This window comes from Barbus barbus (genome assembly GCF_936440315.1).
Source record: "Barbus barbus genome assembly, chromosome: 28".
NCBI lineage: Eukaryota > Metazoa > Chordata > Actinopteri > Cypriniformes > Cyprinidae > Barbus > Barbus barbus.
Genome location: NC_136756.1, coordinates 18,744,745 through 18,768,466, shown reverse-complemented (window position 1 = coordinate 18,768,466; position 23,722 = coordinate 18,744,745). Strand labels below are relative to the sequence as shown.

General features: G+C 38.4%; 1 protein-coding gene across 1 annotated transcript in view; it reads right to left on the bottom strand.

Annotated features, from left to right (window-relative positions):
- The window catches only part of LOC306848536 (nucleolar protein 4-like), a gene marked incomplete at its 5' end in the record, with an annotated part of 43,377 nt that overhangs the window by 5,753 nt on the left and 13,902 nt on the right, over positions 1-23,722 (bottom strand). The window contains 6 exons of the mRNA XM_079383145.1: positions 329-514; positions 623-912; positions 4,829-4,982; positions 11,549-11,658; positions 15,800-15,911; positions 19,577-19,729. Of these exons, the coding sequence (XP_079239271.1) occupies positions 329-514; positions 623-912; positions 4,829-4,982; positions 11,549-11,658; positions 15,800-15,911; positions 19,577-19,729 (1,005 nt within the window). The remainder of the gene's footprint in view (positions 1-328; positions 515-622; positions 913-4,828; positions 4,983-11,548; positions 11,659-15,799; positions 15,912-19,576; positions 19,730-23,722) is intronic.

Below are 23,722 nucleotides of genomic sequence, written 5' to 3'. Positions count from 1 at the left end.
GTTAGTTGCCACAGCAACATTTAAAACTTTTTTTCATCAAATATTTGTATTTTATTTTATTTGTGATTAATTTCAATTAACAAAAATGTTTTAAATAGTTTTAGCTTCAGTCCCAATCCAGACCACCATGATTTAAGAATAGCTCAAAATAAATTAATAATTCTTATTCATTTTACGTAAATTACATTTCTTTGATTTACATTTTCAAAAAGATTACTCTACTACACTGTACCTCCAAACATAAGCAATGTAGGTAATTGAAGCAAGAAAATACAAAATCTAATGTCCATCTATGAAATATGAGTGACAAAGTGGCTAAGGAACTCACATTAAAAGCTTTAAGTCGTTCAGGGTCCAGTCCCTCAGCATCATTTATCTTGTCGCTGTCGTCATGGTCATCGTGATCGTCGTCATCATCGTCTATGACCTGTGAGCGGCCTGGGGTCATGTCCTCCCCGCATGTGCTCAGCTCCGTCTTCACAGAGTCATAGCTTCCTGAGCTGTACTGAGGGGACTGTATAACATAGTGTGTCAAAATCTGAACACCATTTTGCATACTATTACTTTACATTTTAACATATAAAAATTCTTAGAATAATGTGGAAAAATTTAGTCTTCATACCTTGTTACCATACTCAGTTTTGACAGGGAATTTTCTGTTGGGGTCAGATGCGTAGGATCCGAGCGCGAGTCTGTCGCTCAGGTTGACAGGCTGCTGTCCCTCCTGCGAGGAAGAGGATGATGAAGTGGTGCTGAAGTCTAGCGGCGCTGCGGCACCATTACCGTTCACCTCACCGTATGGAACCACCCCCTCAGATGCAGGAACTCCTCCTGTCGCCATGGCAGCACCGCTAGGCGGAGTCAGTGCAGGCAGACCGTTAGCTGTGCTGCCATTCTCTGAAGAGGAATCATCTGAGATACAAACACAGAAAGAAGTGTTTGAACGCGTGTTCATAAAGTCAGACACGTGCGGATGTAGGGTCTAGCTGTATGTGTGTCAGTGTGTGTCTAACGGAGAAAGGAGAGTGTGCTGTGTGAAGGTGTTTGTGTGAACATTGTCAAAGCAACTGTCAAAGCAGTGGAAGGAGGCAGAGGTGAAGAGAGAGACGGCTGGGATGAGGGGAATGAGATGGGTGTGGGGTTCTGCCAGAGTGTCAGACTGGACAAGAGGAATTATTCAGAAAAACAGAGCTTCCATGGTTTGGGGTTGGTTAAGATTTTTAATGTTTATGAAACAAGCCGTTTATGCTCACCAAGGCTGCATTTATTTATTAAAAATAAAGTAATACAGTTTAAAATAACTCTTGTTCTGCATATCTTTGTGGAAACTGGTACATTTTTGTCAGGATTTGTTTGATGAACAGAAGAAAAGCAATTATTTAAATCTTTTGTAACATTATAAAGTCTTTAATGTCACTTTGCATTCTGAATAGAAGTATTAATTTATTACAAATCTTACTCACCCAAAAGTTTTGAACAGTAGAATAAACATTCCTAAACAAGGTTCACTTACTCTAGAAACAATATATATCAAATGATAAGGTTTTAATAATAAGTTCAGTTTTCTTACGCACTGGGAAATTTCAATCATATATGTGATGCTGGACCACAAAACCAGTTATATAGGTCAAACTGAGATTTATCATCTGAAAGCTGAATAAATAAGCATTCCATTGATGTATGGTTTGTTATTTGACAATATTTGCCTGACATATAACTATTTGAAAATCTGGAATCTGAAGGTGCAAAAAAAAAATCGAAATATTGAGAAAATCGTTTTTAAAGTTGTCCAAATTAAGTTCTTAGCGATGCATATTACTAATCAAAAATTAAGTTTTGATATATTTACAGTAGGAAATTTATTAAATATCTTCCTGGAACATAACCTTTACTTAAAATTCTAATGATTTTTGGCATAAAAGAACAATAAATCATTTTGACCCATGCAATGTTTTGCTGGCTATTGCTACAAATATACCTGTGCTACTTAAGACTGGTTTTGTGCTCCAGGGTCACATATATATATTTTGAAGATGCTTGAAGCAAGAAAAAAATTATAATTCAAATTTGAATGAATAAAAATACATTTAATTCAACATACATTCTCTAAAAAACATATTTTACACAATTATGATTACTAAATTGACTTTGTAAAAAGTATAAATATTCACTTACTTAAAGGAACTATTTCTATATGTCCTTTAAAGTTACTTTCAATAATGTACTTGTTTAAATTTAGTCATATTTTAGGCTACGTATTAGCTAATCGAATGAGACATTGAGGCCCACTATGTGGACAAAGAGAGTGGTCTAAATGAACAATGCAGTATGTCAGGAACTAATGACATGACCAACGAAAAGGACCAGATGGTTCTCACTGCAGAACACAAGATCCAGGGGGCGAGGTTGGATGCAGATCCAACTCCTCCCATCTTTCATATACCTAAACCTACCCATCTCCACCCCCTGACCCCTAAAGCCACCCATCTCCACCCCTAAACCTACCCATCTCCACCTCTAAACCTACCAATCTCCACCCCCTAGATGTGGATCCAGCCCCACCCCCTGGATCTTTGTTCTGCAGTGAGGGGCTACTGAAAAGGATGGCTCCTCTCTGATGATGGAGTGAGGGTTAAATCATCATCCTCTTGCCCTGTGTGGCTCTAAACAACACACTAGTCTGCTGTGAGTCAAGGGAGGGATCCATTAGTGTATGGTTACATTTATATAAAGTACAGGATGGGGAAAAGGCTTATTTTGCGAAACACAGGCTGTGGATCATAAACACATCCCATAACAACCACACCAGACACTGCAGCCATTGAAATTACAAAGCAGATTTGAGCAATCAAAGGCAGTACTGGTAGCCTACAAAAGTGTGTCTGTGGGAAAACACACATGATAACAACAAGAACAAAAGCTATATCTAAACCAGTCCCAGACAGTCTGGATGTGTTTGCTCTACCTAAACAGTGTTGTCAAGGGTCAAATACTCTTTTTTTTCACCTGTTGATATTTCTTATTGAAACAATAAGTTTGGAAGGGACAAATCACTGGCCCTCATTATAGGCTGCATTTAAGTTGGCGAAGAACAGTATGTGAAAAGTGTATGTCTGAATTCACAGTATGAACTAGTAAGTATCTGATTGGACAAAACTCTATGTAGTAAAGGATAAATTGGCAGTACTTTTAGTCCTTATGTCAGGAAGAGAAACCATCAGTTTTATGTTTAAATATATTTTAGGAATTTAGTGATGGCAAAGCTTATTTTTCAGCAAGCATTACTCCAGTCTTCAGTGTCACATTATCCTTGAGGAATCATTCTTATATTCAGATTTGGTACTTAAAAAAAAAAATTAACACAATTAAAATGCTTGTACTACTTAATATTTTTGTGGAAACCATGATATATTTTTTCAGGATAATTTGATGCATAGAAAGTTCAAAACAGCATTTAGTTTTTTGTTTTTTTTATGTTTCTACTGTCTCTTTTAATCAATTTGATCCATCCTTGCTGAATAAGTAATAATTTATTTTGAAAAAATAATAATAATAATAATTAATGACCCCAACTACTTCTAACAGATTCAACCTTAAAAAGACAGATCATATTATCATTTAAATGATAATTTCCAAAATCAATGAGTATATTTGTATGCAATCACAAACAGTATTTCTACTTTGATTCTGAGAACGCGATAAGTCAAACATGATAAAACCAGACAAGCTTACAATGTCAAGAGGGGTAACCTTTATGATCACAGCCCTGACCGCCATTCCTAAAATACTATCATCCCTCTTTAGGATAATTCCCCAAGGGTAAGGTGCACTGAGCATGTGCACAGCCCTTTAGTCACTTTCTCTCTCCTTATGATGGAGTAAGCGGACACGCGTTAGTGTGTGTGGCCGAGCCATTCCCTGCAGCCCCTTCAGAGCAAGATTACACAGGATTAGCCCAAAAAGAAGCGACCCAGGCTGCTTCCTCCCTCTCTACCACCCAATAAGACCCTTGACTGTCCCAGCAGCCATTTTAAAAAACATTTCCACGTCCCCCTCCCCCTGCCCTCATATTCTTCTTTCCTGCCCCATTCATACACCACCCCAGCCCCCCTGCACTCAGCTGAATTAGAGACAAGACAGAGGGAGCGAGTGCTGGTGAAAAGAAGGAAGTGTTTTAAATTCAAAATAGGGGGCAGGGTCAACTACCCTGAAGCCTTGCAGTTGTTTACCCTCATCTACAAATATGGGAGCCTTGGCCAAAGGTTACGCCATAAATTTTTTATTTAGAGATTAGAGATTATTATATTATTTATAACGATTGTTATCTTATCTATAGATATAGATTAGAATTTGTAGAATTTTGGTTACATAAACAATAACAATGTGCATTACAATAATGTTTACGCTTTCTAATTTTTTGTATTGATTGTAATATTGTATCTATCCATCTATCTATCTATCACAGAAGCCCAGACAATTGAGAATGGCATACATTATAGAAATTCACACTGAAGATTTTCACATACAGACCAAAATGAAAAAACAAGGCTGTGTTGGCATGGCTCCGCATACCCCAGACATCCATTTAATCGGCATATGTCCAGAGCGTAATGGAAGAGAGCGAGAGAGGCTGGAGTGCTGGGAAAAGGGCTATAATGGGCCTTCAGGCACCTCTTGAACATCAGCTTTACAAGACACTTACCAGACTCTCACCAGCAAAAAGTCTTCACTGATAAATGCTGACAAACATCGGTAAAAGGTGGCTGTTATTTCAATGAAATGTACAGCGACGTAAACACAGTGTGAGTGAGAGAGAGAGACATCATACCTTCTTCCTCTTTAATGCTGGGCTTTGGGGGTGTAGGCATCCTCTCTGTGTATGGGGCGGTGGGGCTGCTGGGCTCTGCGGCTGGAGCACGCTCAGTAGAGACCCACGCGGGCTCAGCCATATCCAAATCCTCACTGCTTACCGAACTCTCATCCTGTATGTGTGTGAGAGAGAAAGAGAGGGGGGAGGAGGAGGAAGTCAGAGAGCTCAGGATATTCTGTGCACAAAATGAAGCTCACCCACCCCACTATCGCCTAGACATCACTAGAATCTCCCATATCACCTCCACAGCATCTCAACTCAGCCAGAGTCCTCAAACCTGGGTCAAAATAAACATTCTTTTTTCTGCACTTCCTGTTTGGTTCAACCATGCTGCTATATGTAAGATGGAAATTAAGCAACACCTCACTTTACAAATTGTTTTCTTTTTTACATCAGTCTACTATCATCATAGCATGTCCTTTCTTGAGGAAACTCCACATTCTGGGATGGGGGTGGAAAGTGACAGAAGGAGGAGACTCTTAAATAATGAGTGACTATGAGGGGAGCTATTTTTAACCCTGTTGGAACCAAAACCCAAAAGATGCACACACACAGCTTGAGAAGAGCATAAGAGATGTATTGTTTTCTTCAGGAATCACACAATGATTGGGAATTGCAGAGCAACTTGTAGTACAAACAGTTCACTGCATGAAATTTTTGTCTTTAGAGTTTGGAACTGTGTGAAAATCCACATAATATATATATACAGTGGGGAAAAAAAATTATTTGATCCCCTGCTGATTTTGTATGTTTGCCAACTGACAAAGAAATGTTCAGTCTATAATTTTAATGGTAGGTTTATTTGAACAGTGAGAGACAGAATAACAACAAAAAAAGAAAAACGCATTTAAAAAAGATATGAATTGATTTGTATTTTAAAGAGTTAAATAAGAATTTTTAACCCCTATCAATCAGCAAGATTTCTGACTCCCAGGTGTCTTTTATACAGGTAAAGAGCTGAGATTAGGAGCACTCTCTTTTAAAGGGACTGCTCCTAATCTCAGTTTGTTACCTGTATAAAAGACATCTGTCCACAGAAGCAATCAATGAATCAGATTCCAAACTCTCCACCATGGCCAAGATCAAAGAGCTGTCCAAGGATGTCAGGGACAAGATTGTAGATACACAAGGCTGGAATGGGCTACAAGACCATCGCCAAGCACCTTGGTGAGAAGGTGACAACAGTTAGTGTGATTATTCGCAAATAAAAGAAACAAAATAACTGTCAATCTCTGTCAGATTGGGGCTCCATGCAAGATCTCACCTTGTGGAGTTTCAGAGATCATGAGAATGGTGAGGAATCAGCCCAGAACTACACAGGAGGATCTTGTCAATGATCTCAAGGCAGCTGGGACCATAGTCACCAAGAAAACAATTGGTAACACACTACGCCGTGAAGGAATGAAATCCTGCAGTGCCTGCACGGTTCCCCTGCTCAAGAAAGCACATGTACAGGCCCATCTGAAGTTTGCCAATGATTCAGAGGAGAACTGGGTGAAAGTGTTGTGGTCAGATGAGTCCAAAATCCAGCTCTTTGGAAACAACTCAACTTGCCGTGTTTGGAGGAGGAGGAATGCTGCCTATGACCCCAAGAAAACCAACCCCACTGCCAAACGTGGAGGTGGAAACATTATGCTTTGGGGGTGTTTTCTGCTAAGGGGACAAGACAACTGCACCGCATCAAAGGGACGATGGACGGGACGGGACCATATGCCGTCAGGGCCAGGGCATTGAAGCCAACCAGGGCACTGAAAACGGGTCGTGGATGGGTATTTCAGCATGACAATGACCCACAATACACAGCCATGGCAACAAAGGAGTGGCTCAAAAAGAAGCACATTAAGGTCCTGGAGTGGTCTAGCCAGTCTCGAGATCTTAATCCCATAGAAAATCTGTGGAGGGAGCTGAAGGTTCGAGTTGCCAAACGTCAGCCGCGAAGCTTTATTGACTTGGGGAGGATCTGCAAAGAGGAGTGGGACAAAATCCCTCCTGAGATGTGTGCAAATCTGGTGGCCAACTACAAGAAACGTCTGAACTCTGGGATTGCCAACAATGGTTTTGCCACAAAGTACTAAGTCATGTTTTGCCAAGGGGTCAAATACTTATTTCACTCATTAAAACGCAAATCAAATTATAACTTTTTTGAAATACGCTTTTCTGCATATTTTTTTTTTTTTGTTATTCTGTCTCTCACTGTTCAAATAAACCTATTAAAATTATAGACTAACCATTTCTTTGTCAGTGGGCAAATGTACAAAATCAGCAGGGGATCATTAATTTTTTTCCCCCATTGTGTGCTTTCACAGCAGTGTTCATTTTTCGGGGTGTTAACTAAAACTAAAATCTATTACAAGATTTTTGGCAATTCAAATAAAGCTTAAAAATAAAATTTAAATATTAGAGGAAAAACTTAAAATGAAAAGTAACTGGACAGAAATTTGTAGTTCAAGTTGTAGAACTAAAATTACTAAAACTAAAACATTTAAAGCAATATATATATATAACTAAAGAGCAAATAAAATCCTAAAAATGTAAAATTTATTTTTTTAACAATACTATACAGAAAGCACAAAATACGTCAAACCATAATAGCCTGTAGTATTTATTAATATAAAACAGCATGTGAAAACTGTATATATGCATAGTAAGAGTATGTACTGACTGCATAGTAAGAGTATGTACTAGTAAGTACTGACTGTTCTTTAGAAACTGATTTCATTATAACGCTGTTACAGCACACCATATTCTGACTATCAAGCTACTTACTTCAAGTTTAAATTGTGAATGGAAAAACAGTCCGTTTTACCAGTATGCAGCTCTTACAGCACAAGTCATTCCTGGATTCTTTTCTTCTAATAATATTGTTAATGCACTGCTGATTATCTTTTTCCAGCATATATTTCTCATCAGTGTGTTCTAATCAAAACTAATTATCATCAAAGACCAAATATTTTTTCAGCATAAATTTCTTTTAAATATGATCACCAATGCTGACACATTGTGTATGTCAGAATAAGCGCTGGACCATGTTTAGCAGGCTGAAGGCATAGCAAATCACGTCATGACCCTTGCCTTCACCTACGCTATAGGCGTGAACACACCTCTCTACCTCCGCTGTTGTCATGACAATGAAGCTATGAGAAAGTTCACTGTGATTTACAGCAGATTCTAGTGTTTCTGGTAAAGTTAGCACCAACGTTTTCTTCATCGCCTCCCCTCCCCAACCGGTCCAGAAAAACCCATAATACACCCTGTGCCACCCATCTGCTCAGATCAAACCCTCACAATACCAATGCTAATCCTGACACGCTGCGTTAAAGACTTGCATTTTTAGCACAAACAAAACCCTCATTTCACTATCCAACCATACCCCTCCGCACTAATACACCTTGAACATGTAATTTAATTCATCTCCTTGTTTCTCTGAAAGACCCTCAGGCACCTGGGCATTAAACTCCATTCTCAGCTTTATTTAAAAAAATACTTGAAATTGCCCTTACAATTAAAAGTACATTCCTAATAAGCTCAATTTATTTAGCATCACATTACCAAGAATCTTTCTCTCCCCGCACACGCACATACAAACAAACAAACAAATCCAGACTCCACACTACAGGATGTGTCCCCGATTCCATGTTTATTGTTTCCATGGTAGCCTGAAGAGTAGAGCTGGCTGGAAGAATGTAATCATCAGTGGGGCTCAAGAGAAGGTGAGAAATGCAGGTGTGTAGATGGAGACGTGTGTGAGAGAGAAGAACTGTCACTGAATTGTCTCTCCATGTAAAACACTCACAGGATCACTTCCCTTTTTCAGCACTGCACTGCTAACAGGAAAGAGGTCTGACACAAAATATCCTGGGACCACACAGAGGAGTTAATGGTCACAAACGAACGGATTTAACAACAGATTCATCGAGCATGACAGGTGTTCATTCGTAAATGTGATTTGATGCTGTCCTGTACAGCTGTGAACCAAAACACTATATGCAAACATATACATATGAGCATACTGTAAACATGGATACATGTGATTCATAGATTAGTCTTGTGAGAAATTTGGTTCCTCTGAGGTTTGTTTAGAGGGTTGATGTGTGCGGTGCTGACTCCATTAGGTACCAAGTGGAGCATCAGTAACACGAACAATGAGAGAGAGAGGGAAAAAAGACAGGGACAAGAAAAGATCAATGCAGACGCAGGTATAAAGGCACAAAAGAGAAAGAGAATCCCATTCAATCGTTTGGGATCAGTAAGTTTTTTTTTAAATGAGAAATTAATACTTGTATTTAGCAAGGACGGATTAAATTGATCAAAAGTAACAGAAAGACTTTTACATTGTTACAAAAATGCTGTTCTTTTGAAATTCTTATTCATCAAAGAATCTTGAAGAAAAATTATCATGGCAGCACAACTGTTATTAATAAAAGAAGAAGAAATGTTTCTTGAGCAGCAAATCAGCATATTAGAATGATTTCTGAAGGATCATGTGATAGTAAAGACTGGAGTTATGGCTGGTGAAAATTCAGCTTGGCATAACAGGAATAAAATATATCAAAATAGAAATCAGTTATTTTAAATTGTAATAATATTTTTCACAATATTACAATTTTTACTGTATTTTTGATCAAATAAATGCAGCTTTGAGGAGCATAAGAGACTTATTTCAAAAACATAAAAGAAATCTTACCAAGCACAAACTTTTGAATGGTAGTGTAGCTCTGAAAACAAATAATACAATAACATACAATTGTGCTCTATGAGAATATCTAGTTTACTTGTTACAAAGTGCCTCAAACAAACCTCTGAGTATCTTTTACAAATTTTATGTCACTGACCTTGAAAACTTTGACAAATCCAGTGATTATTTTATCCTCAACAGCATTCATTGTATCAGCACGGCACATTTGTTTCCTGAAGGACTAACAAAAAAAATCCAGTGTGCCCAGACTCCAGAAGTTGTGTAAATCCAGCCCATTAAAACTGAGCATGCCAGATGGAGAAAGTGCAATATGCATCAGCCAGTCACTGAACAACAGACGGCCTGTTCTTATGCTGTCAGAAGGTAAGACTTCTCTAACCATAACCTACCTTATAATCTGAGAGAAATTATTTGTTGTTTGAGCCCATACTGCAGCCCTAATCCTAATTTTAGCCCTGAAATCTGATTGGTTGATAGGAATGTTTATCCCAGAACACATCCAATAGTTTGGTGAACTACATAAAAAAAAGAAGCAATAAAATAGAATAACACTCTAAACTATCTTCAGTCTGTGCTATCTGATTGGTTGACACGTGACATGAAGAGAAATAATAGTGCTGTCAGTTTTTACATCTCATTTTTACATACTTATTTTAATGTTTACATATTTTACATCAAATTGTGTCGTATTTTGAACATGGAGGACAGATAGCTTTCAACAAATATAACAATCCAAGATAAAGTCACATGTTGTTCAGCTGACCTCCCAGAAATGTCTTGTCTTTTCCTGCTCTGGAAAATCATCCAACTCCATGCAACAAATTGTACAGATTATTTTTATTTCATAGAGAGTGGTTGAAGAGCGCCCCCTACCCACAGGCCTGTAGGATACCTACTGGTATATACTGTACCTACCCACCTATACCTAGGAGGGTTTACTGCCATTATCAGGCTTGGTTCATAAAAAAAAAGAAAAAAAAAAAGAACTGCTTATTCACACACATTTAAATGATAAACAGCATGTTATATTAAATTAAAATATTCCTTAATGTATTTATAATATTCCTTAAAAATAAAATAAAATTAAAAAAATATTAATATATTAAAAATATTAATTCAGGTCCGCTGTGAAGGCTTTTCTGTTTCTCCAGCTCGCTTGATGTCTCTAACCTAAGGTCAGATTCAGTGAAGCTGGACAAGGGTAATGTAAGAGGTAAGTCTAAAGGGCATTTTATAAGCATGTACCTGTGACATGCTTATAAAATACACATTAGGCTTACTTCTGTACATTTCACGCATTGCATGCAATATTAGCAAGCTTTCTTAACTGCACTGTCATTTATACTATGTTGTGTTATGAGATGCAGACATGAGTTAAAGTGATCCTGGAAAATAAAAATCTTGACAGCTTTTCAGGGAGCTGTAAATGCATTTGACCCAGTGATGTGCCGGTGTATCTTTAGCTATTCTAAAGATATTCTACATACATGCTTTTTACATTCAGCCATACACTTACATCCATGTACTTCAGTGTATTTTTAGTGCTATAAGGAACTGTCTTTCACAATGATGGGAGTTGTGTATTTACCATCACCCCATTTACCACAGTGACCCACAGACACATCCAGCTCTTACTATTCCAGGCATCACATATACTGTTGCTGAGGCAACCATCTATAAGAGTTTACCTTGACAACCACACATCGCACCATAAGGCCTTGTCGCAGTTCCATTGAGCTGGGTGACTTTTACATTAAATTCTTTGCCCAGATACTGAGGCATATTTAGCATCATATATTGTCTCTAAAAGTCAAGTTTAGGAGCTGTCAGCAAACTCACAGACTGGAAGCAACACTTCAACACAAAATTATTTTAACTTCAAAGTATATGATTACAAAACCAAAGTGACATTTTTAAGGATTATAAAACAAAGCAGCTCCATGCTCTTGTACCTCTCACTCTCTTGCTTGGCTTCTACCTACCTGCTCATTGGTGTTCATGCACTGTAGTTTCATCTGTTTTAGATAGGTGGCAGTGAGAGGCATGTTGTAATCAATGAGGTCTGGGACCAGAGAGGTGGGCCGGTCGTTCTCTGTGGGTGAAAAATAACAAATGAAAGTTCATATTGATTGATTGATTACACTACTGTTCAAGATTTTTTTAATGCTTTTGAAAGCCATCTCTTATGCTCACTGAGGCTTAAGTGAAGTGACATTCAGGCAAGTATGGTGACCCATACTCGGAATTCGTGCTCTGCATTTAACCCATCCAACATGCACACACACACAGCAGTGAACACACACACACCGTGAACATACACCCGGAGCAGTGGGCAGCCATTTTATGCTGCAGCGCCCGGGGAGCAGTTGGGGGTTCGGTGCCTTGCTCAAGGGCACCTCAGTCGTGGTATCGAGGGTGGAGAGAGCGCTGTACATTCACTCCCCCCACCTACAATCCCTGCCGGCCCGAGACTCGAACCCGCAACCTTTGGATCACGAGTCCAACTCTCTAACCATTAGGCCACGACTTCCCTTCCCTTTAATTTATTTGAAGAAAAATGCATGTTAAAACAGAAATATTATAAAATAGTATTAAAATTAGGGATGCACGATATTTATCGACCGATATGAGAGAAAATGACGTCATTATTATTGCTCCGATAAATAAATTAACTCCGTTAACTAGATCCGATAAAGTATGCTTGCTGGTAAATAATCAGTCTGATTTATCTGAGATTCATCTTCTTTCCGAGTGCAAGTGATTGCAGCTTTAAACTGCAGTGACTCTCAGCATGTGTAACGTCATCATTTGCGAACATGTCTTCGCCGGTCTGGAAGTTTTTCTCGTGGCAGAGGAGGACAATGCCATTGCTATTTCCAACGTATGTTCAGCAAGGATTCCGAAAGGAGGAAAAAAGGCATCAAGTAGGGTTGTGACAGTGAGGAAATTTTCCCACTGGTTAATCGACGTGTGTCAACACCTTACCGGTATCACCTCGGTGAATGGGAGGTGGACGTCATTTGAGTCTTCTCTCTTTTCCTCGCTTTCCTTCGGTTTTAAATAGCTTGTAAGTTCTGTGCGTGTTTTATTTTCACTTTTAAATTAGTGGCAATTTGGCTTCAAGCAGTTGTTTGTTTTTAGTTTGCTTGAGTTTTCTCACTTTCCTTTGCTTAAATAGCTTGTAAAAGCACTGTGCGTATTTTATTTTCACTTTTAAATTAACGGCAATTTGGCATCAATTGCTTGAATTCAATTCAAGCAACAACAAAATACAACATAAAACATATAGCTAACTTTTATTAACAAAACGAATAAAAATACACCATGCTATATGCCTAATATAAAATAACAGATAACTTACAAATTTTAAATATGCATGGTAGGCCTATACAAAACTGAAAATCAGTAAAGACTGAGGAACAAATAATTATAAAACGTAGAACGTTTATTAGTGAGATGGAAAGTTTTGAGGCACGGACTGCATACACCTTGATGTAAAATAATGGGAAAAATATCACAGTTTAAATAAAATAAAAATCAGCAAATACTGTGGAACCAAATAGGCTAAATGAGAAACGAATGTTTAAAAAATAAATAAATAAATAGACCTTCCAATATCACCTTAGATAAATGGCAGGTCAACAGGCTTTTCAAAATCCAAAAATATTTTTGTTTCAAAACGCTTTTACATTTCATTTTGAAACTCTTCTGCCATCGTCTTGTCTTTTTCACCTCACTCTTGTCAGTCAGCTCGACTCACTCAAGCGCTCCTATTCAAGACGGCAGAAAGGGCATCATGTTTGTTTTCTTTGTTTTATAAAAGAACTACCTTTTGTTGATATTGTGAGTGCACACAAATACAAGTACACCCTTTACAGGTCCGAATGATATATTACTCTTACCTTTATCAAAAAAATAAATAAAAAATGACGGCGTAGGCTATTTTAATTTGTTTCCACTGAAAAAAAATCCAAGTGTTTGCGCTGGTGCCTCCATGTCCTGCAGAGCGCGCTTTAGCTTCCACTCTCCGCACAAACTTAGATATAGGCTAGGGCACATTATTATTATAGCGCAGGTTTAACGTTTAAACATTGTTATATACTTGAACTGTTTTAGTATAGCTATAGATTTTATTTTAGGCAATTTGTGATGATACGAGAAGGCTAAATTGATCAAACATAGGCTATGATCGGCTCATGCCACTGGCCGCTTGGTCGTTACTTTAAAAAAAAAAAAACTTATAGGCTATTTAACGAACAAAAATGCTCCAAACGTTTTTCTAAATTAACTTAATAAAAAAACAAAACGAAATATAATAATTTTGCCATTACACACTACTGTTTCGGCTATTAAAATAGTTCAGTTTTGTATAAACTGTTTTAGGAGAAGGGAAAAAAAAATATGGGCTCGGGTCGGACTCGGGCCGTAATGCTGATAAGCTGTCGGACGTGGGCCTAAATTTTAGGCCCGTGCAGGGCTCTACTTATCGGTATCGGCATCGGCCATGAGAAGGACTTAATTATCGGTTATTGGTATCGGTTAAAATTTTTCATATCGTGCATCCCTAATTAAAATTTATAATACCTGTTTTCTGTTTTAAAATGTAATTTATTCCAGTGATACAAACATGCATTTACATCTGCCATTTCTCAAGCCTTTAGTGTCACATGATCCTACAGAAATATTCTAACATGCTGATTTATTGCTAAAGAAACATTTATTTATATTTCTTCTTATTCATGTTCATATTTTTGTGGAAACGTTCAAAAGAATGGTATTTATTTTAAATAGAATATAAATCTTTTAAAACATTCTACATGTATTAACTGTCATTTCTGATCAATTTAATGCATTCTAGCTTGATATAAGTATTAATTATTTTTTTTTAAAAACAAGAAAAACAAAACCTTACTAACCCTAAAATTAAATGGTAAAAAGCTTATTTCTTGTGAAGATTTGTCTAATTCATAAGTCTCCTTTTATACATGTCCTACAAACATGTCCTACAAGTAATTGTTTAATTTGAAGGCCAATATAGTTTCATTCAATCCTATTCTCAGTTGTGTGCACAGTAGTGTGCATGACTCAGTTTGGTCCTCTAGAAGGCGCTCTTGAGATAAAGCTCCAAAAGGCCCTGCTGAAACCCCCTTGGGTCTTTGTTAAAATCAAACACAATACACGCAGACAGGCTTTTGTTTGGACACAGATCTTCTGACTCTGCAGGGTTCCCAGCCGCTATATAGCATGAACAGCTCAATAGCAAATTTTTATTCTATAAACTGCTTTAGAAAGCAGGGATGACGCAACGCTTCAAAACCCCTGCAGGCAGGAGATGATCAGCTAATTCACTATTCAAAGTTTGTTTAACATTCATTCTCTCTAAACGCAGTTTTGCATTTGCAAATCATATTTTGTAAACATGAATTAAGTTATGAGTTTGTGAATTGCTGTTTGCAAATACAAAAACTTTTTAGTGAATGTGAATTAGCTTGATTATCGAAAAATGATAAATTATATTTTTCCCAGCTCATTTCTGTTATATTTGTAGAATATATAGAAATCAAGCTCATCTGTGGCAGTGTGAATTAGTCACATCAGCCTGTGACTAATGGCAGACCGACGTCACGTCTGAGCAGATAGCTGATTTACAGCATATATCTCAGCTGTAGGAAAATACAAATCCCTTCTGATTCATGTTCAAGTAAAGGTGCTTACTGCTGTGCTGCTGATTTAATAAGTCATAAAACACTATGATAATAATAAGGCAGTTTCACTTGTAACAGCACTACAGTCTCTGAATTAAATAATGATGCAAATATCCAGACAGAATGCATATTTGAAGGTCATCACATGAGCGTCTGCTATGTCATGTCTTGAAGGATTGCTTGTGTTTTTTCCTTTAGCATTATTTTTCATTCTTTTTTTGTTAATCTGATGTTTACTGTAGGAAGTGAGTGGGTCGGATTATCCATGCATTAATTACGAGGGGCCCGTAGAAGCGCAGAATTTTAGTCTTGCCTCTGTGGCTCATCAAAAAGAGTCTGACTTTAATGAAGATTTTGGAAATCTTGTCTTCCTAATTACCGCTAAAGGGCAATGCACTCCCAAAACTTTAATTAATGATAAAATTAACAAAAACAAGCAATTTACTAAGCGGTACATATTCGTGTGCACCGTTCAAAACCATTAAAAATGTCAAATTTAGACATGAAATTGCAATGATGGAATCTGACCTTTGAACTCTGCTGTGGTGGGGTTGATGTGCATCCTTTTCTGGCATTCTCCACAACTCATCAAGAAACGGGTCACCGCCTCACGTGGAAGAAATGCGTAGGTCTCTGCAATCTGACAACCAAAAGAGAGAGTGGAAAGGAGTCAGCAAACATTTTGGGGGAGATTAAACAAACTGAGAAGCTGAAACGAGGAAGCATACTGACAAAAATAGTTTATTGTGTTCTGAGCTGCCTACTGAGGATACATTTAAATACATAATAAGTGTGCCTGCAACATGAAGGCTGTTCACTTAGAAGGCAGCTGCTTTTGTAGGGTGTAGAGAGCAAGGCAGCATACTAGTTTTCAGGAACATTCATTTCCCTACAAGGGACAACATAAATGCTACACAAAAATATACAAACTCATGTCTCTTTTGCAAAGCCTCCTTTTTCTTTTCCCTTCCCTCTTTTTTCTGGTCTCTTTCTGTCGCTGTTTCATCTCTCTTTTGCTCTTGCTTTCTTCTCCTGCAGGCTTTCTGTGTGCGACCTTCACACAGAGAGGATGATGGAGCAGTAGGAATGGCAGGCCCACCACCCTCCCCCCCTTAGGCAGCACAGAGGGAAAAGGCCACACAGGGAAAACCGCACCTCCCAGAATGCCATGCTCCCAGACTGCCCCCTCCTTCTAGGCTGGCAGGGTTGGTCTCTGTGGGCTGCTCGTGCTATGAGACCTGACAGCAGGGCTCTCCAGGGCACTGGCTGAGGAGAGGAGGTGAACATTGCCCCAAGGACATTGTGCAGCCCCTGCCACCCCCGCACGCACATACACAAACATCTTTTGCATCTTTAGTAATGGGGGTGCTCCTTTTTTTGTGTGTGGCCAAACCAATGAATGCCCCCCCCCCCCCCCCCCCCCCCCCACTTCGAGAGAACAAGCTGAGATCCAGTATGACAACACTGTTTATACACAAAAAGGAACATTTCAAAGCCACAGAAATGCATTTAATTTTATAATAAAAAGACAAAAAAAGTAATGCATAGAATTTCAGGTAATGGTGTCATAGGTTCAGTGGTCTCAATCTCAATACAATATCATTGCAGTCCTGTAATGCAACCACTAGATGGCAGCATGCAGACAGCAGCATTATGAAAGGGTAGTGGGTCAGAACAGGAAGGGTGATCTTGAATTCTCTTTTTTTTTTGTCTTTTCTGTAGTCACAGTAATTATCTAGAGCTAATTTATATTCATATCTGAAAGTGCATAATGGGTTACCTACACCATATTAAATATTATTATTATTGTTGTTGTTAATACTAATACTGATACTAATACTACTAATCATTTATACTATGGTTTTAGATTGTATTACAATATAGAACCAAACTAATACATTTTCCATTAATTAATCATGTGTTTATATTATTATAATTATCAGTCCCCTCTTAAAATATTACAATCAATTTAATAAATATTATTAATTAATAATTCATAAGATGTATTATTAATTTAGATTATATGGTAATATATAATCAAATTAATTCATATCAATTAATTAATATTTAATTTAATTTAAATAATTGATTATTATTATTATTATTATTATCAGTAGTAGTAGTAGTAGTAGTAGTAGTAAAATCCCCCTAAAAATAAATATTACAATAAATATAATAAATAATTTGTATGATTATTTTAGGTTGTATAATATTTTATTAAATCAAAATAATGAATATGATATATTAATCTGTAAAAACTTTGGACAATCTTGAGTCAAAGGCATTTGGGACAGGGCAAAGGATGTAAAACTGTAGCATGATTCTGGACACCACCAATCAGAGTCCGTCATAGCCGGATACAGCCAATGAAAGTCAGTTCAACCAGAGCAAATCAAGCCAATCACAGCTGATTTCTGAAGGTCACAGCCAATCGGGTGAGAATTTAGAGTGCACTGATCTTTACTTGTCTGACAGTCCAGCAGTTTTGGAGAGGTTCAATGTGTGCCAAATGTCAACAACATGGCTATCAGACAGTTAATTGCTTTAATTAGGTGATTAGCACAGAGCTTAGTGGGGGCTGGAACCCGACACCTGCTTTCACACACCAAGGAATCACAGCACAGGGGAGCATAATCAAGCATACTCGGTACACACTTACACCCCTACCTACTTCTAGAGGAATATATGTTAAGTCTAGACTGTGTGTTCTGATTTAATTGGATCAGATTCTAAATTCTGCATTATGTTGTACTTCATATTGACTTTCTCCCTCCCTCATTATCAAATAATAAGCAACACAATAACTCAATAACACCTATGCTGAATGTATGTGCTAAGAAACATAATAGCCTTTTTTAATTACACACTACATAAAACACTCCAGTGAAGCCTCATAGAGAAATTACACTGCACAAGAATAAAGGCATGTGATATGAAATCCCTCTCACAGCGTTGCATGACAGTTCAGTGTGAGTGTATTTGGTCCCTCAGATTCAGTCACTAACTCATTTATGTTTGTTCCTCCTACTTCATTCACCAGTGTCTCAGATAAAGGAGAGGTGAGTCACACACACACACACGCACAGACACAACTCTCTTTACACCTAAAACTAGTGGTTGAGAAGCACTCGTTATTATGGGTACCAGTAGAAAAGAAATTGGACAGACTTGTTTTGAAGTGAACCAAAAATGGTCAGTGCTTTTTCTCCACTAAATATCATACAAAAACTATGTCTGACACTTACGTATTCCAGACCTCTCAGACTTCGCAGACAGTCAGAGAAAGAAAGAATATGACGGAAAATAGAGAGGTACACTGGAGACAAAAGGTTTGCCAAGGTGATGCACAGGTTGACTCATACCTGCAGTTTGGGCAACTTAAAACGCAGCTGGATTTCAGTCCAAAATGAAATCCACTGTCTGTGGCTATGATAATTTTTTAGTCCTACCATAGCGACGAAAAATCACAAACGAGATCTCAGCAATATTAAATAAATTGCTTTTCATATACAGTAAATTAAGGATCTTCTGCTTCTCCTGAAAAATCATATCACATGAATCAGAAAAGATCTCTGCAAAGATAGAAACTGTGTACAGATTTCCTAAGTCTGCTATCAAAGTTATAGATTTCAATATGAAGAGGATTCAATATCTCAATATTGATTTTTCCTGATAAAAACTATGATTTCGGTAAAAAAAAGAAAAAAAAAAGAAGTCCTGATTCACGAAAGGGCAAACTCTGAGCAATACAATTTTCCTCTGGGCTTGGCGAGCCAGGCAGCTTTATATAAGTCCCATGATGCAATACTTGTCACTTGGGTCTTGTCATGTTTGACAGTTTGAGAGGTAGTGATGTTGACTTATATCGGTGGGTCAGACAAGTTCAGGTTTAAAAAGATTTGAGATTGCATTGGTTTGTTTTTCAAATACGTGGGTGGGTGCGAGTCGGAAAAAGCTGGCCAGCATCGCTAGCATGCATTAGTGCATTACTGCATTAAAAAAAAACCCAAAGAGTAAATCCACAAAATGTGTTATTTATCTAAAGTTTAGACGTTGCTGTATAGTCTATAATGGCTCAACAGGTGTTTCAAAATGGCTGCTGTTTCCCCAGCAACAGCCTCCACTCATTATAGTTATTCAGATGTTCTATTTTAGAGTTGCTTGTGTGTTCGTAAGAATAAATAGAGGGGAGTTTTGCACATTGCTGCACACGAAACCTATGCTGCATGTTCTTTTATAGCAAGAGTAAAGCGCTTCGCTTAAGTGTGTCTTGACTATTTTTTTATGCACTGAATGATTGCTCACCGCCTTATAGGTCTTTTTCTGGCCGGCGTGTTTGGGTGCTCTTCCGGGATCTGCCCCCATCTCGACGTGCATGGCATAGATGATATCAAAAAAATCCTCCACCACAGCAACCCGCTTCAAAGAGCTGTCCTGGACCGCCCCTCCATCTGAACACTGCAGAGAGACAGTGAGAAAATGTGATTATGAAAAAGAGAAGAAAGGTCAACATTTAAAAAGTATGGCTACGTTTAGAATGCAGGCAAAAATGTCCTTTTGAAGAGTGAAGAGTGAACTACACAAACCACATGGAATCTTATCTTTCTGATTCTGATTTGGGCCAGTTTTCTGAGTGCCATCTTTGTTATTGGTCTTTTGCACATGCGGGTTATTTCAGTTCACCAGTTCACACTCAAATGTGATATTGGCCATATTTAAAAAATAAAAGCCAAACTGACCTGAGCTATAAATCAGAATTGAGCACCAAGGGGCCTTTCACAAAGAACATGTTTTTGCTTCGAAAAACACGAGATGCAGGCAGTGGAATGGGGAAATATATTCAAGGTGCGTTTTTTAAAAGTTGAACTTACTTTAACTTGAGCACCACGACGTAAGCGCAATGGTGAAACACATCTGTCTAGTATGTTTACATAGACACACAATGGAAAAGAAGCGTAGAGGAATGGAAAAACGCATTCTGTGTGAACGGGCCCCTAAGGCTTGCAGTGTGAACATGGCCTATCACTCATACTTTATTAGGCTTTTCACAACCACCGCAAATGGGTATTACTGGGTTTCAATTCAGGTTTCTAGATTTCCCACTACACATTTGCAGACCCTGGGTTAATGTTCCTATTTGCATATTCATGAGGTCAGTAACACTGATTGTTCAAATAACAGCTCTGTACAAAAACAAATAACATTCTCATCCTCACTCCCGTTGCATTTGTTCGACATTTGAATTTTTCTCTCAAACAACGCCACTAAACAGCATGTGAAGTTTCTGTGACTGTACAAAGCTCATGAATATTTAATGAGGTAAGTGCTGTTTAGTTTATGATTGTTTGTCTCTTGTGAAGCAGCTCGCAATATTAGCCCTGATGTAAAATGACAATAAGTGTAAAAGCCTACAATCCGTGAAAGTCCTAAACCATAAATTTGCTCTAAAAAAATCCCCATTACACCATTCCAGCTGCAAAGCAATTCTGTCTGTGTTTTGGCAGAATTAGACTTCTGGAGTAAGAATGACTCTGACAGGCTCAAAGGCCTCTGAAAGCAGTAATGACACAGCAACCAGCTGAACTCCGCCTGCACCAGTCCACAGACTGGCATCTTTATGGGCACAAATCTTTTCAGCTCATACATTATTTGGATTTCTGAGTTGCATTCTCCACATTCATGCTGATCCCAGTCACTTAAACAGCGCTTGTGCTACAGGGCTTTATGAGTACCGCCCCGAGGTTATGGTGGCTATGTATAAGGCTAAGAGAGTCATTTTGTGTAGTGTATTATTCAGACGTTCATTGATCTGAATCTAATATTAATTCATTCACAGCTCAAGGGGTTTCTTACAGAATATCTCCACTGTTTAGATTTGTGTGTGAGAGAAATCCGGTGTGGTTTTTGAACACTTTCCTACAGCATTTTAAAAATAACTGATTTCTTCACCACAGACACACACACAACCAGTCCCACCTCCCACCATCGCCACCTTCAACCCTGCTTTCCATAAAGCTGACCCTGTCGCTATGGCAACTGGCAGCGCACTCGGGCAGGTGTGCAGGGCAGTGGGTCATGTGACACCTGCCGGAACTCTGCTCACCGAGACAACCTTCTTATTCCCCCCGTTCCCACACAGGCCCGATGTCACCTGTTCCTTGTTGCTTTCACACCATTTTCTCTTATAATTTCTTTCTTGGCCTTACTTCAGGATGACACATCGTTTTCCATAATAGCTGTAACTTATTTAACTTCTTTTAAATGCAAAATGTGTAATTGTTGTGCCACTAGCATCAACAAAATGGAACAGCAAAAGTACTGTTTTCAAACAGGTTTCTGGAACACTCCTCTTCTCTTTCATTGCTCAAACAAGCAGGTAGCCCCACCCCAAAATCACACCATTGGTTCAGCTGCTCTTGCTTTGCCAGGATATTCTTGATGAAGTCCCAGAGGGCTACAATACAATACAATTTTTTTTTTTTTTTTACTAATAGCTCACCTCTGAATAATAAACTTGATTATTTTAATATAAAATTTTATTTTATTTTGGTTATTAGATTCAAAACTAGATTCTATACCTGGCACAAATTAAGTGTGCTTGTATTGCCTTCCTCTTCGCTTAATTTCTTTCCCTCGTTCATTAACTACACATTTCTACTTTGATTCCCAGAGGGCCTAACGTTTTCTTTCCCTCTTTTCTCCACTTGTTTTGCTTTCTCTGCCACCTTTCCCCCAAGACATCTTCCTTTTTTTCTCTATCTGCTGCTCTCCTTTCCTTTTTTCTCCTGTCCCGCTCCATCTTCCCTCTCTCCCTCTTTCTCTCACTCCCCCTTTCCCAAGTGCCAGGTAATGAAAGTTGCCATGGCAACTAAAACCAGCGCATAGAGCGGGCTCGCTTTAATCCGGCCCTCTCCAGCCGTCCGGCTCATGCATGCGTTCCCCCCTCTCGTCATAATTATCACTCTTATTATGCCACGATCAGTCAAACATGCACCAACCTGGTTTTCATGATCTCGGTCACGAGGTGACCGCACCACAACTATGCAGAAATCCTCCTGCTCTCTGTCTACCAGAGATTATTCTAGAAATGGTCCCTCTAGGACACCAGACACAGGCTCCTGCAATACCTTTGAGAAGAAAGCCTCGTCTATAGCCGTGGGGGGAAGACAGTGTGTGTTTGACTCTCTCTGTCCTACAAACATCTCCATCTCAGCTCGATTGCTCCATTCCGGTTGCCTTCACACATGCGCTCACAGACACAAACATTTCCTCTACCCCCCACCCCTTTCCCCAATCAGAGGGCACATCACAGTCTGGGACACAAGTGTGTGGGTGACTAAAGTAGGCCAGCAGGATCAGGGTGATCTGTTCAGCTCTACCCAAGGCCTAGCTTGGGCCAAAACCGACACACGGTGATGCCGTACTGCACCCACATAGATTCAAATATGGGCCAGTTCAGTGTAAAGTTCACTGAATTGCTGTGTGTGCAATAGAAACAACACATCACATTTAAATTGGATTGCAAAATAAATCCCAGCAGGATCTGATATTACTCTAAAGTGGTTTATTTTGCAATAATGACTGACTAACTGTACATCATCTGTTTTATTACAAGGCTACTTTGCAAAGACATTAATAAATGGATATGAAATATTGTATTTCATTGACTTGTACGCAGCACAATAACAATAAAGTTGAATCTAATGTAATTTGAGTTGAATTGTTATTATATGAGAAAAGAGCCTGCAGAGTGAATGGCTGAGTATTTATTAACTGTGAACAGGAACAGTTCCTCCCCAAAAAGTTTATTTACTCACCCTTGCCATTTCCAATCCAAATAACTCCAACTCACTACTAGATGATAGAAATGATCACCTGCTTCATCTACCGTTTTAATTCACAAGCGTAAAAAGGTGGATTTCCCCGACACAATAGGTGCCCGACACAATTAATTGACTGTGACAACAGTGAATAATAAAATTTAGTGTTAAAGTATATCGACAGAATGCAACGATTGACCAATCAGAATCAAGTATTAAAAATATTTAAAAAATACATTTTTAAATTTGAAAGTGGCAGAACATTACTAATACAATAAACAGTAACCAATTGTGACAGCAGAAAGTATGACTCACACAATGAGTGTTTTAGCTTCAGTTATTAACCCTGATCAGGTGAACGCACTCTTTTCTCACTCTTCCTCAAAGCACAAAAGCGCAGTGTTTAGATTCGCAGGTAGAGCTGACTGTTTGTTCCCGACGTGGAGCAACAGCGTATGTGTTTAATCATTAAACTGCTGTAGAGCTGAACTGGCGTGTGTGAGATGCTGCTTTCTGGGGCCTGAAAGTGCATGGTTTCATCATCCTCTCATCATTTTAAAGAAGCACTGTGAATTGTCAGCAGCAGCAATCAGCATTTCCTCTTCTAAAACTCTATCTGTCTCTCTCTTTT